The 14,519-nt window shown below is 54.4% G+C and overlaps 5 protein-coding genes across 5 annotated transcripts; 3 read left to right on the top strand and 2 right to left on the bottom strand.

Annotated features, from left to right (window-relative positions):
• Window positions 1-514: 514 nt before the first annotated feature.
• POJ06DRAFT_198463 (glycosyltransferase family 20-domain-containing protein) lies at window positions 515-3,051 on the top strand (the record flags this gene model as incomplete). The annotated part of the gene is made up of 2 exons (XM_056185111.1): window positions 515-980; window positions 1,037-3,051. 2 exons carry the CDS (start codon window positions 515-517, stop codon window positions 3,049-3,051), a joined length of 2,481 nt encoding a protein of 826 aa, XP_056043258.1.
• Window positions 3,052-3,166: 115 nt separating this feature from the next.
• POJ06DRAFT_254533 (uncharacterized protein) lies at window positions 3,167-5,031 on the bottom strand. Its single transcript, XM_056187787.1, has 3 exons — window positions 4,597-5,031; window positions 4,275-4,430; window positions 3,167-4,212 (listed from the first exon to the last, which is right to left on the bottom strand). Exons 1-3 carry the CDS (start codon window positions 4,687-4,689, stop codon window positions 3,352-3,354), a joined length of 1,110 nt encoding a protein of 369 aa, XP_056043257.1. The 5' UTR covers window positions 4,690-5,031; the 3' UTR covers window positions 3,167-3,351.
• A 1,378-nt stretch (window positions 5,032-6,409) lies between these two features.
• POJ06DRAFT_117074 (kinase-like domain-containing protein) lies at window positions 6,410-9,718 on the top strand. The gene is made up of 3 exons (XM_056184179.1): window positions 6,410-6,657; window positions 6,777-9,114; window positions 9,172-9,718. Exons 1-3 carry the CDS (start codon window positions 6,520-6,522, stop codon window positions 9,291-9,293), a joined length of 2,598 nt encoding a protein of 865 aa, XP_056043256.1. The 5' UTR covers window positions 6,410-6,519; the 3' UTR covers window positions 9,294-9,718.
• POJ06DRAFT_117075 (PITH domain-containing protein) lies at window positions 9,719-11,478 on the top strand. The gene is made up of 3 exons (XM_056184180.1): window positions 9,719-10,240; window positions 10,340-10,463; window positions 10,526-11,478. The coding sequence occupies exons 1-3, from the start codon at window positions 10,144-10,146 to the stop codon at window positions 11,286-11,288; spliced, it is 984 nt and encodes a 327-aa protein (XP_056043255.1). The 5' UTR covers window positions 9,719-10,143; the 3' UTR covers window positions 11,289-11,478.
• Window positions 11,447-13,237, bottom strand: POJ06DRAFT_210988 (Zinc/iron permease). Its single transcript, XM_056185438.1, has 3 exons — window positions 12,723-13,237; window positions 12,555-12,667; window positions 11,447-12,501 (listed from the first exon to the last, which is right to left on the bottom strand). The coding sequence occupies exons 1-3, from the start codon at window positions 12,892-12,894 to the stop codon at window positions 11,668-11,670; spliced, it is 1,119 nt and encodes a 372-aa protein (XP_056043254.1). The 5' UTR covers window positions 12,895-13,237; the 3' UTR covers window positions 11,447-11,667.
• Window positions 13,238-14,519: the final 1,282 nt, after the last annotated feature.

Genomic DNA, 14,519 nt, shown 5'->3' with positions numbered 1-14,519 from the left:
CAAATACCAAAAGTACCCTGACGACCGACCGACGCATCGCCAGCGCACCTGGCACAGTTGACTCGCTGCCAGCTGCCAGCTGGACAGGGTAGAACGGCAACAGGAGCACTTTGGACAGACTAGTGACTGGACCGTACGTACAAGAATCACTGCTATAGCCATCCGCACAAAGCCCGCTATATATTCGACTGGCGCCCCCGTAGCCTTGTATGTTAATTCATGCGCCCCGGGTCTCCATGTAGGTAACCAGCAAGCCGCGCACAAACCCACTCCTAACCCGCCTCGGGCCATCTGGCTAACTATACTGACTGACTGCCTGCCCGCCTGCCCGCTCCACTCCACTCCACACATCATATACACAATATACACAGCTCCACACACAGGCATCGCCATGCCGACTACTATCGCTGATCTGCAAGCGCCGACGCTGCTGTCGAACCTCACAACAGAATGCTGCCTGCCAGACTCCCCAGAGGCCATCGCCATCGGCTGCACCGGCCGCGTCATCTCTGCCATGAACCTCCTCCCCTACGAGCTCTGCACTGACGTGCCGCCCGACGCAACCGACGTCTTTGCCGCCGCCCTCGACGAAGTAGCCAGCGGCGACACCGAGAGCACCGGCGGCGCCCCGTCCCTCAGCCAAGAGCTGCCCCTAACCGTCCGGCATCGGCGCGGAAACTCGGCCCTCTACTCGAGCCAGTCCTTTCTCGAGACCGGCACGAGCTGGGAGACCGTCCTGGTCGCGTGGACGGGCGAGATTATTAACTATGAGGACCGGATCGCGGCCCAGCTGGCGGCTGCCACCGCCCGGGCCGGAAACCATGTCGCGCCGGTCGTGAACGAGTTCAAGCTGACCGAGGCCGAGCACGACAAGGCAAAGTCGCTGCTCGAGGACGCCGCGGCCAAGAACGGAAGCACTATCGTGCCCGTGTTTTTGTACGGCGGCGAACAGGGGCGGTGGAGAGCATATGCCGAGCAGGGTGAGTAAAATTGATCTTTGGTTTGTTTGGACGACTGCTGAACAAAAGTTCGCCAGTGCTCTGGCCATTGCTGCATTACATCCTCGGCGAACCGTCAGACGGCATGGAGGAGAAGAAGTGGTGGCTCGACTACGTCAAGTTCAACGAGGCGTTCGCGGACAAAATCTGCGAAATCTACAAGCCCGGCGACATCATCTGGGTCCACGACTACCACCTGCTGCTGCTGCCGCAAATCTTGCGCCAGCGCCTGCCCAAGGCCTACATCTGCACGTTCCTGCACGCGCCGTTCCCGTCGTCCGAGTACTTCCGGTACCTGACCAAGCGGCGCGAGCTGCTCGAAGGCATGCTCGGGTCAAACATGATCGGCTTCCAGGCCTACTCCTACTCGCGGCACTTCATCTCTGCCTGCACCCGCGTGCTCGGGTTCGAGTCGACGTCGTCGTCCGTAGACGCGTTCGGCGCCCGGGTCGCCATCGACGTGTTCCCCATCGGCATCGACGCCGGCCGGGTCCAGCGCGACATGGACACCGACGCCGTGCGCGAGAACATGGTCGCGATCCGCGACCTGTACCCGGGCAAGAAAATCATCGTCGGCCGCGACAGGCTCGACTCGGTCCGCGGCGTAATCCAAAAGCTGCACGCGTTTGAAATGTTCTGCCAGATGTACCCTGAAATGGTCGAACACGTCGTGCTGATCCAGGTCACCAGCCCCGCGTACGCGCACTCGGCAAAGATCGAGAAGAAAGTGAACGAGATCATTGCCCACATCAACGGCACCTACGGCATGCTCCACTTCACGCCCGTCCAGCACTATCCCCAGCAGATCGCCCGGGACGAGTACTTTGCTTTGCTGCGCGTCGCCGACCTGGCCCTCATCACGTCGGTCCGGGACGGCATGAACACGACGTCGCTCGAGTACGTTGTCTGCCAGCGGGACTCCCACGGCCCCGTCATCCTGTCCGAGTTCTCGGGCACGGCCGGCATGCTGACGGACGCGATCATGGTCAACCCATGGGACTCGGTCGGCGTCGCCAAAGCCATCCACGCGTGCCTGGTCATGAAGCCCGAGCGCAAGGCCGAGCTCGAATCAAAGCTCTACAAGCACGTCACGACCCACACGATCCAGGCCTGGGTCTCCCAGTTCCTGTCCGGGCTCGTGTTGACGTTGGCCTCGTACGACCACTCCCACATGACGCCCGTGCTGGACCGGCCGCTCATGCACACAAAGTACAGGTCCGCCAGCCGCCGGCTGTTCATGTTTGACTACGACGGCACGCTGGCGCCGATCGTGAAGGAGCCGTCGGCCGCGATCCCGCAGCAAAAAGTCCTGCACGCGCTCGAGCGACTCGCGGCCGACCCGTGCAATCAAGTCTGGATCATATCCGGCAGAGACCAGGCGTTCCTCGAGCAGCACCTCGGCCACATCCACCGGCTCGGCCTCTCGGCCGAACACGGCTGCTTCATGCGGCCGATCGGGTCGGACACCTGGCTGAACCTGACCGAGACGTTCGACATGTCGTGGCAGAAAGACGTGATCGACATCTTCCAGTACTACACCGAGCGCACCCAGGGCGCGTTCATCGAACGCAAGCGCGCGGCCGTGACCTGGCACTACCGCCGGGCCGACCCCGAGTACGGCGCGTTCCAGGCGCGCGAGTGCCAGAACCACCTCGAGAACACGGTCACGCCGAAGTACGACGTCGAGGTCATGGCCGGCAAGGCCAACCTCGAGGTGCGCCCGCGGTTCGTCAACAAGGGCGAGATCGCAAAGCGGCTCGTGGTCGACTACGTCGTGGGCGCCGGCGCGACGCCGGCCACGCCCGACTTTATCCTCTGCATGGGCGACGACTCGACCGACGAGGACATGTTCCGGGCCCTGCGCAAGATCGACGAGCTCGACCAGGACCGCACGTTCACGGTCACGATCGGGCCGTCGTCAAAGATGACGACCGCGATTTGGCACCTGATCGACTCGGCCGAGGTCGTCAAGAGCGTCGGCGAGCTCGTCGGCCTCGGTGACGTGGCCACGGAGATCGGGTCCAGCGTTGTATACGAGACTAGGGTTCATTAGATTTTTTTGCTCTTGTAGTTTAATTTGTTTTAGGGTATTCGTTGTATTGGGCAATCGGTTTCACTTAAAGGCATGATGAAATTGCATTCTGGGCACATGTATGTTAGACTTACATTTTTTTTTGTTCCAACTCTGTCTTCTATTGGAGTTTACAACGTATTGTACAAAGAGAAGAAAAAAAATATACATGTCGCAACACCATTATGACGTACAAGTATTATACAAGCATATTGAACACACGCCAAAAGACTCCGAATGTATCGCACCAAACCGACATGCACACAACTTTGTTCTTTTCGTTTAGTCATCAAGCAGCTGGACATAGTTGCTCGGACAGATGCCGACCTCGCCGTTTGCTCGCCGCGCCTGCCACCACCGGCCCGACACGTCGCTGACCTCGAGGATCTCGTCCTTGACAAACGAGATCTCGTTTGCGTCCTCCGGGTTCGCCTCGTAGCTGTAGATCGCCCGCGCCCGCAGCGGATACTCGGTCGGCACGTCCAGCGGCTCGATCATCGTGCTCGTGCCGCCCGTCTGCTGCTGCTGTAATTGACCGTGGTCGTCCTGCTGGCCGCCGCCGCCGCCGCTCAGCATCGTGCCGCTGGCCGAATGCAAGTTCGTGGCGCTGCCAGTCTGCGGCAAGACCAGTCCGGATCCGTTATGCGACGATCCCGCATACGCGCCCGCTGCCGCGGCCGACGGCCGCCGCATGACCATGCTCCCGGGCCCGCCTTGCAGACTTGTCGTCTCGAACCCGTTCAGCTGCGCCGACGTGAACATCTGGTGGGGCCGGATCGACCCTGTCGTCGCCGGGCCGGCCTCGTAGTACGCCTGCTGGGAGTGGGTCTGGGACGACGACGGCAGCGCCGCCTGCTGCATTGGCTGGAAGCCACGCGAGTGGGCAGGTGACGGCTGCGCGGGCGGGTACTTTGCTCGGTGCCGGTCGTTATACCTGGCATCGCGATGCAGCGCGTACGAGTCTATGAACGCGTGCGGGCCCGCATCCGACGTCGTACCAAAGTAGAATATCCACAGGATGTTGATGATAGACAAAAGGATGTGGCCGGCGGCGGCGGCAGCGTCGGCGGCACGGCCAGTGTACACGAGGTTGTTGGTCGAGTTGGTCGTGTACACCAGCGCGGCGGCCGTGAATCCGACGATCTTGACACGGCCGTCAGACTCTGTTGCCAAACAATACAGTAACAAACCAGTAACAAACTTACGGCAATGCGGTACGGTTCGATAGCGTTCGCGCCGATAACGTAGATGACGCCGCAGATGACGAGAAACTCGTAGACGATGCCCCACCAACTGAACTGCGGGTACGGGCCGCCCACGTCTGCGACTATGGACGCAGCCAAGGCAATAAACCAGCCTATCTGTTGACTTGTCAGCATCTCCTCAACTACTTGTTCGAGCTTGTCGTTGGCATCAGTTCGTGTGTGTGCGTGCCACCCTCGGCGACCGCGTTTCAACCCATCAACAAACCCCACGCAATCCCAACACACAGAAATATTGACATTAACAACAAAATATATCACGCACAGCAGCAACTGATATCGTCGCGAGAGCAAACGGGTCGCCTATTAAAAGCCCGACATCGAATAGCGGGGAAGAGTAGTACTCGGTTCGCTCCATATGGGGTGCGAGTGCGTCTCGAGTCGCCGGGTTGGTAACGATGTAAATGCTGCTACTTCGCGCCGGGCTCGGCGGTAATGTGTTCGATGGGTGCAGAGAATGAGGCGAGAGATAGGAAGAAGAGGCGATTGATGCAACCTATGTAACTCAGAGGCGAATCGTTTTACGTGCAAAAAAAAATCGATCCAAAATTAGCAAGGTTACGGCGACAGCGTGCGGCGATGCTCAGTTCTGTGCAGGGGTCAGCGAAAACTGGAAGCAGTCGAGAGAAGGACAACGAGGAGACAGCGAGGAGGAAGAAAAGAATATTTCGAGTAGCGGAGACGATGTAGAGAGGGTTCGGCCGTGGGGAGAGTAGGCACAGGTAGCGGGAACGACAATAATGTCGTCGGGTCGGAGCGCGAACCCAACTTTGCCCCCGCTCAGGTACAGAATACCAAAGCTAACGCAACAAAAAAAGCTCGCCAAAGTAAACGAGTCGCGTACGTAGTATCGAGAAAGTCTGTTTACGGTTTCTTCTTGGATTTTGCTCTTCCAGCCTATATTATTATTATTAACTAAGCGCTACGTATCATCCATCGTCCACTGCGCCAGCCTGCGGATCCGTAATTTTAATTAGGTTCGCGCAGCCAACCCGCGACGCGTATAGCAATTACACCTCCTGTGGCACTATCTATTATGCGGCCTAATAACTGACCAATACTCGCACTCATTCGCCGCATTGCCATTCGACAGAGCATACGATATCTATTGACAATATTACATTCCGTAACAAGCAGCTCAGATAGACAGCCTCAGCTGGCTCGGACGAAATTAAGCTTCGACCTCAAGTCGCGCGACGACCAATGCTTCTGCACGAGACCCTCGAAAACTTACCATAATAGATTGCTGTCGACATGTAAACTGGTCTAGTTGACGACACATTTCTGACAACTCGAACATGCTATCTGCGTAGAGTGGGCGTGCAGAATAATGCTAATTAGTCAGGCTGCATCATTACCTTACTGTCTAAGATAGATATTGTCAATTCATTATACAGCTCGAAACTGATCAAGCTATAGAATTCGATGACCCAGATATCTAACCATAATTTTCCTTCGTTTTAGGCCCCGAACTCGACTGATTAAGTAATTTGCAGTCGCTGAACAGTAGTGCGACAGTAAACAATAACCTGAATGTACATCTCGGGGCCCGGAACTGCGCAACGACTCAATCTAATAATATATCATCATCGGATCTGGTTACATTTTGCATGATTTCTCACCCACTCTGCCAAACTCCCAACTGAAACTCCCAACACATCACCTTTGCGCGATAGCGCCGCCGAGCTCGCCATCACCAGCAACAGCAACAGCAAAAAGCAATTCATCTATGACCCTGTCACCGGTCGGAATGTTTTGTTGGCTTTGGCCGTGCAAAGTATCTGGAATTGTGCAAATGCCGGCAAACCGTTACCGACTACTGGGACTATGCCACAGTCCTGCGCCACCTCCCTGAGGATATGGGGCGGTGGCGGCGGTGCGGGCGCTCGCCTGACTGCCACCAGCCACGCTGGTTCCGCGGCCGAAGAAGGCAAGTGTGGCTGATACGGTGCCGTGGTGCTCATCATTGCGCCCTTCGTCGTCCGCGCACGACTTCATCTCCATTTCCGTCTCTGTCCCATCGTCCTCTCCCTCATTCTCCGCCGGCATCTTCGCTGTCCTCTCAATCATCTCAGCTCCTCCTCTGTATTAATTACGATACTCCCGCGGCAGCGTCCGCTGTTCGCCACTCCTTCTCTTATCGTCCCGCCTCCTCCCGAACGGCGCTTAGAACACGAGTCCCCCCCCAATGCCGCACGAGCAGCGTCCCAGCTCGTCCGCGTCATCGGCGGGTGCACCGCCGATGGACTATTCCATAGGCCAGTACCGCATCGGAAACGAAATCGGTCGCGGTAGCTTTGCCAACGTCTACAAGGGCGTTCATATGGTATGTGTTAGTTGACTCATCTTTTGTCACGAGCGACGCGCACCCCCCCCCCTCCCCCGGCCGCGGCGGCCGCTGCCATCGGTAACATGTCCACCCATACTGACGTTATCCTGCCACAGAAAACACAAACGGCGGTAGCAATCAAGTCCGTTGTCCGCGCAAAACTGAATAAAAAGCTTCTCGAGAATCTAGAGTCCGAAATCAAGATCCTCAAGACCCTGTCGCATCCGCACATCGTGGCCCTCCTCGACTGCCAGCATTCATCGTCATACATCCATCTTGTCATGGAATACTGCTCGCTAGGTGATCTGAGTTATTTCATCAAGAAACGGGATAAGCTGTCCAACATCCCTCTCGTTGCGTCCATGGTCGCCAAGTTCCCGAATCCTCCAGGCGGCGGCCTCAACGAAGTCGTCGTCCGCCATTTCCTCAAGCAACTCGCCAGTGCACTCTCGTTCCTCCGCGATCGCAATCTTATCCACCGCGACGTCAAGCCGCAGAACTTGCTTCTCTGTCCGCCGCCGCGCACTGAGCAAGATGCAATCGATTTGGGATATGCCGGCAGATGGGGCTTACCCGTGCTCAAGCTCGCAGATTTTGGTTTCGCGCGCATTCTCCCCAGCACTAGCCTCGCGGAAACGCTCTGTGGATCGCCGTTATACATGGCTCCAGAAATCTTGCGCTACGAGAAATATGACGCCAAGGCAGATCTCTGGTCGGTCGGCACTGTTTTGTACGAAATGACTATGGGCAAAGCACCTTTCCGCGCGAGTAATCACGTTGAGCTCTTGCGGAAAATAGAAAAAAGCGATGATCGAATAAAGTTTTCGGAAGATGTGCCGGTCTCGGACGAGATGAAGTTGTTGATCCGCGGACTGTTGCGGCGTAACCCTGTCGAGCGAATGGGATTTAAAGAGTTTTTCGACGATGAAGTCGTTCGCGGTGAGATTCCTGCCGTCCAGGATGTTGCTAGTTTCTTGGACGGCATGGAGGAAGACAAGTTCATTGCCGAATACCTGGCCAAAAATGCTACGCCCCCTTCGTCCGCGCCTGTGCCCACCCGCGCGCATTCTGCCCAACCGGCTACCGTCACAGGAACAACGCCTGTTGCCACAAATACTGATGTTGGTACGGTGACGCCGAACCGAGCTACGCAGCCTGTTCTTCGACGAAAGCCAAGCCAGGGTGCGTTACCTCAGACCCGGCACCAGGGGCACCCGGTCGCGACGTCTACTCCGCATCAGCGTGCCTCCTCGGCATCGTCAGATCAGCAGTCATTGTCGTCCGACCGACCTGAACAGCGCAAATCTCCATCTCCCGGTTCATCACTATTGGTCCAGAACAACCAGCACCAGGTTCATCCTACTTCTTCTTCAGACCGCCGCGAGCGATCATCGTCGATAACCAGCACCAGCAGCCGTCGGTCGACCCCTGCCGTTCAACAGTCGCTCGCTCGTACCGGCACGCTTGGTCGTCCGGAAGACGATGTCATGTTCGAGCGCGAGTACGTCGTCGTTGAAAAGCGCACGGTCGAAGTTAACGCCCTTGCCGACGAGCTTGCCTATTCCCCCAAAGTCATGACGAATGCGGCTCTGCAACGCCGACTGTCGACCTCATCGCGCAACTCGTCGTACTCGAGCAGCAATCCACGGGCGCGGGGCTACTCTTATTCTCTCGATCAACGTCGTCTCACGTACGGGAGCTCGCCGACCTCGACACTGGCCAAGGCGCTCTCTATGGCCAGCGCCCGTCTGTTTGGCAGAGGTGACGGCTCTGTCCCGTTATCTGGTTCGCCTCCATATCCGTACGGAAGATCCAGCCGCGGATCTACTCCGCCAAAAGACGTTCATCCGATTGACGACCGCGAGATGAGCGTTATTCTGCACATTGAAGATCTGGCAGCAAAGTCCAATGTCGTGTACCAATTCGCTCACGTGAAATTCTCGCAGCTGCTGCCATCAACGCCCTCGAGCGATATCACGTTGTCGACAGAGCTTACTACGGACGCGGTAGCGGCTCTATCTGAGGAAGCGCTCGTTCTCTTTGTCAAGTCGCTGTCCTTGCTTGCCAAAGCAATGGATCTGGCTGCGAATTGGTGGGCCGAGAACGGATCGGTTGGTGCCTCTGGTCGTCTTAACGGCGCTGTCCAGTGGGTACGCGAGCGATTCAACGAAGCGCTCGAAAAGGCTGAATTTGTGCGCATGAAGTTGTCAGATCCATCCGGCAAGGGTGTTCCTCAAACTCCCGATGCCACGTCTGGAGTCACTGCCGAGAAATTAATTTATGACCGCGCGTTGGAGATGTCTCGTGCGGCGGCAATAAATGAGCTGGTTGGCGACGACTTGCCTGGATGCGAAATTGCGTACGAGACGTCGTTGTGGATGCTTCAGGCGATCCTAGATCAGGACGGAACTGGTGAACCTGTAGATGAAGACGATAAGCGGACGGTTGAAGGATGTGAGCTGATTGATTCGTAAAGTTTGGAAGACGCTCTGATGCTAACTAGCTTTGCAGATGTTAATAGTATACGCAGCCGTCTTGCATCGTTGAAGAAGAAGATGGAGATGAGTGGCAGCATCCACTCACACAGCTCTGTCGTACGGTCCACAGGCGTTCGCACTCCGGCTGCGCTGTGATCGCATTCATTGCCTTGCTGTATGTAGTTGCATATAGTACCACCGGCGTTATATCTCGACCGTGCTTTTGATACGCGCCCTCTCTCCTCATTTTGATTTTTATTTTTGCCTTCGGACCTGTACATCTCTCATTTTTCCGTTTTATTTGCTTATTGGTAATATGAATCTACGGTTGGCTGGGTAACAGGTGTCGGGCTATCGGAACGGGTGAACCTTTATTGTTTTGCTACTACGGGTTTCGGGATTTCCGGCGTTCGAAGATTACTTGTTAATATCTAATTTACTTTTCTTGGCTTTGTTTTTACATGGCGGGGTGTTGCGCATTGGTACTTTTTTGCTATATTTGTTTAGTGTTTTCCATACTATTTGCTTGTATAGTTACACTGCAGGGTTAGTCGGGCGGACGGACGGATTAGCTGCAGTTTTATACTTGCTAGGATGATCTCCTTGCGCTGTATTGGCGCCGTTTCTTTTATATTCATTTGACATATCTATTTATTGGTATAAGATTATTGTACATTTGAGAATTATATAATATATATCATCAATTATCGTAATATTTGTGGTGGACATCACCACACTGTGCGTGCGCTTTCGGTTAGTAATAGGTTTATATGACGAGGAGGATATGCTGTTATGTTCAATGCGGCACTGCGTCATTGCCAACAGCGGGGCGGTTCTAGAGTGATCTGGATGCTCCTTTTCACGCGGACGTACCCATACACAGATCATTGTTCGCGACATAGAAATATTCTAGGGAACAAATAGCATTATTTTGTTTTCGATCCTGGTGGTTATAGCTAGATCCATTTTTGTGACAATTCGAAAGTAGACGGGATACAAGTTGCCGATGGCGAGCGCAGTCCAAGTCATCACGAACGCGGCAGATTTCGCGGCCCTGAACGCGCATGATCTGGCGGTTATTGATTTTAATGCAGTCTGGTGCGGTATGTCCTTTGTCTAGTATATATGTTAAATAATGCCCATGGCGCGGGGACGCGGGGTGCTGGCGTAGTTGGGATTTTCTTACTAATGGACGAGGGCAGGCCCGTGCAAGACGATTGCACCTCATTTTGAAAAATTCCCAGAGAAATATCCAAATGTTATCTTCGCGTCGGTAGATATCGATAAGAACAAGGAGATTGCCGGACAATTCAAGATCACTGCTGTGTACGTGTTCCAACTATGGAGTCGGAGTTTGGATGAATGGAAGCTAATTGGTGGTATCTTAGGCCGACGTTTTTATTCCTGGCAAAGGGCAGGGAGGTTGCACGAGTTCGAGGCGCGAATCTGCCCGAGCTAGAGAGTACGTTGCGAAGAGTTGCGCTGATGGCTGCGAGTGCTGGTTCGTCATCAGATGCACCACCAGCCGAGTCGTCGTCATCGTCGTCGCCGCCACCAGCAGCAGCACCAGCAGCGACCAGCACATACCAAAGCCTGATTCCAAAAGGGTTGGAAGCGATCAACCACGCGATTGAATTCAAGAACCTTGAAGCGCTCAACGCCACGTCGGCAAAATCAACCGACATAACAGCCTCAGTGCGCGATCTTTTCTCTGCGACGATTCTCTCGTCTGCCGCCGGCACGCCTAATATTGAAAGCGACGCGGACTCGCAGTTGCTGTTTTATGTTCCGTTTATGAATGCGACCAAGGTCCATTCGGTCCTGATCCAAGCCCCGATTGCTAAGGACGACAACGACCAGGTCAAGCAGCGGCCGACAAAGCTCAAGGTATGGACGAATTTGCCAGCGATTCTGTCGTTCGACGACACGAACTCCGTGCCGGCCGTGCACGAAGCCGACATCGACGGGCCGGACGAACAGGGCTGGAGCGCGGTGCGGTTGCGCTATGTCCGGTTCCAGCGCGTGAGCTCGCTGGTTGTGTTTCTAGAAGGCGAGGACGAGGATGAACCGACTGGCGTTAACAAGGTCGTGTTTGTCGGTGAGAAGGGAGATAAATTGGAGATGGGCACGTTGGCTAAACCGGGTGAATAGTCATCCATTGTATCATGATAACCATGTCGCTCAATTATAAGCTAATCTTTCACGCATTGCCGTCATAACAGGAGCCGTGACGCAAGCTACGGTAGAACACGGAATGCTGAAACGTGCGATTATTAGAGATAGATCCCAATACACGCCATATATGCCTACATAGTGTCATAATTGTACCTTCCCATTAATTATTATCGTAACATCTACTGTGTGCTAGCAAATATCCAAATCCCGAAGCAAAATCCGAGCAATGACCACATGACAAAGGCCGACCATTAAAACACGCCAAGTGAGGATGATGATGAAAAAATAAAAAGAATAACTTTTTACAACCTGAATTTAAAAGCAATCCAGTTTACAAACGAGGAAATCAAATACTTTAAGCCCATCGCCCGAGAAGAGCCATGAGACCGGCGCCTAGGCACATGACAAAGAACGCCCATAGGACGCGCGAAAACGGCGCCGTTCTCATTTCATGGGAGAACAAGAATTCGTGTGCCATGAGCTCCACGAGACCGGTGTACAGTAAGATGCCGGCCGAGAGCGCGTCGAAGATGCCGTTCGAAATAAGGACACTGCGAGAAGAATCGCTGTACGAATACCTGACGCCGAGACCGATCGCGATGGCGATAGGAGTCGTGATACCGTAGCCGGCGGCCATGACAATGGGGACCCATAGCCGGTTCGGCGCCCAAGGAGTGCTGGCCAGACGGGTGCCGAGCCCGAGACCTTCGAAGCCCTGGTGGAAGACGAGAACTACATACAGCGTGTTGAATTCTTCGCCAGCAATGGCTAGCGCAAGGCCAATGAACACGGAGTGGAAGATGACACCAAACTCGAGAATGAAGACAGCCGCAATCTGGGCGCTGAGACTCTCCGAAATAGGACTAGCCTTCTCCAAGTCTTTAGTATTTCCGCTGGCAATTTCCTTGTCGTTAAGCCGCTGCGCGCCTGGACGGTCGATTCCCTGGTCGGTATCAATATGGGAGTCCACGTGTGAGAAGTGACTGTCATGAGTGCTAATCTCTGCGTCTCCACTGTGCGTTGTAATATTGCCAGCGAAGGAACTGAATGTCGCGAATCGGTAGGTCACTAGCTCGATGAAGAACAACATAAACACAGATATCATGGCAATAGCTATGGCCCAGGGATAGATGGCCCAGGTGCCGCCGAGGCACTCATCGCCGAGGGCTTCGACAGCCGGAGTCAGAAGCTGCGAGAATGTTAGCTCACCGGTTATGGATTTGCACAGCTGCAGTATCATACGTGAATAAACGCGGTGGCTATGATGACACCGGAACCGAAGAATTTTGCAACAAAGTAGCAGACTTCTGGCACATGGAGGCGGGACTGCTTTGTGAGCACAGGAAAGAGTGCACCTATAAGTAAGTCAGTCTACAAGGCGATCTCGCAGAGTGCTCTGGAAACACGTACCGAGCATACTGCTGGTCATGATGACGAAGATTGCAGAGATACGGACACCGAGCCGTCCATCGTAATTGTTATCGGTGGGGCACTCAGGAGTGGCCTCTTCGGTATCGCCATCGTCACGCTTGACAAGGGCTTCGACAAGATAGGGAAGCAAGTGCTCTGCGAGCGCAACCATAATGACCGATTGAGGGGGAAATGAATGTAGGAATGGCAGCAACAGAATGAGAATGCCGGCAATGACAGTAGGGGACGAACGAAGTCTTAAAGAGTCACTGACGACGAAAAAGAATATTTCTCGGCATGGCTGAAGTAATTGGACCTGTGAAGGGAGAAAAAGCCCGAGACGCCGAAGTTCAGGCGACCAGCAATTGGGTTCGAATCGGGGGACCTTCTTGGTTATCGCGTCAGATCTGCCACACGAGCTCGTTATGCAATATACGACGAGTCTTGATTGGCTCGCTGTCTTAGATATTGCCAATCACGGGCTAGCTCCCACAATTAGCTAGCCGTCTTCGGACCAGGCGAAGGGCCTTGGTGGTTATTGCACACCACCTTAACGCGTACGAGCCGCACCTCAAGCCACCCCGTATGCGCGAAATTCCCATACTAATGAGCCGCACCGTCCCGATGATATTCCCCGGCAACAACCACCTGACAGATCGTCGTGGATATGCTTATATATATGCTTATATGTCGGCATTATAGGCTAGACTAGCAATCACAAGGACAGGCGAATTAAATTAATGTGAATCTGTCCATGCTTTTTTTGTAGGCCCCAAGACAACTTTGCATGTGTTCTCGCATCGTCACTTTGCTGGCGCAGACGAATGCCCCGTTATTCGACACCTTGGCGGCCAGTCAGCATCGTGGCAACTGTAGTTAAACCTGTCGGTGCTAGTGCGTGGTTTGTGCACGGTTTTAGTAGAGCATTTGTGCCTGGCCACTCCGCGCCGAACACGCCTGTAGTTCCAGCGCATGATCGAAAGTACGTCCTCGTCCCCGTCCCGGGGGACTGCCCAGATCGAAAGGTAAACCCTCCAGTTGGCCGTCTTCTCTCGTAAGTAATACGATCCCAGCAGTGACTAGCCTAAATTGGCGGTGCTCCTCGAATACTCCAGACATTCGTCGGTTGACGTGGATTATTGACTGTGAGCTGCCAGATATGTGCATGCCCGCAATATCCCCCCACATGACTATTCACATGATCACGATTCCCGAGCATGCGCTGCGGTGCTCCTGCCTAAGACCAACGGTACGCCTATCACACCTTGCGTCGGGATGGACGACGGGCATCGGGGCCATTTCCCTAACTCACCGTACATTAGCACACCAAGATGGATATATCGGTAATATCGCTCTTGCATCCGAACTTGGAACGACCGCCGACCGAGAATGTTCATCAACATCCTATCTTTTGATCTCCTTCGAGAACTGGGCGACACTGGCGCCGATATCGCAGTCCCTACCTGAATACAGCATGTCAGACCTATAGCATGTCATCAAATGGACCTGACAGCTGCCACGGCATATGGCACCGCATACTCGATATTCAAGCCGCAAGGTTTATTAGGTTTTTAAGTTCCGATCATGTGGGTGTCGCAAACTGGAATGTGAATGCCAATCTGAAAGTAACTGTCGTTTTGCAGGCAAAGCAAACACTAGGTCCGTGCTTCTTCGTGATAGCAAAGAATGACCATGATCTTGAATGTCGGCATCCAAAGTGGATTGCCACAGTGGTGTGCCCAATGGTCCGAGCTGATCACTAGACACCAGTGAGACTAAGGTTGCCGCCTACAAACT

Source organism: Lipomyces tetrasporus (assembly GCF_029532465.1).
Source record: "Lipomyces tetrasporus strain NRRL Y-64009 chromosome Unknown POJ06scaffold_6, whole genome shotgun sequence".
In the NCBI taxonomy this organism is placed as follows: Eukaryota; Fungi; Ascomycota; class Lipomycetes; order Lipomycetales; family Lipomycetaceae; genus Lipomyces; species Lipomyces tetrasporus.
The sequence above is the reverse complement of the archived record's forward strand: the minus strand, read 5'-3'. Positions and strand labels throughout refer to the sequence as shown.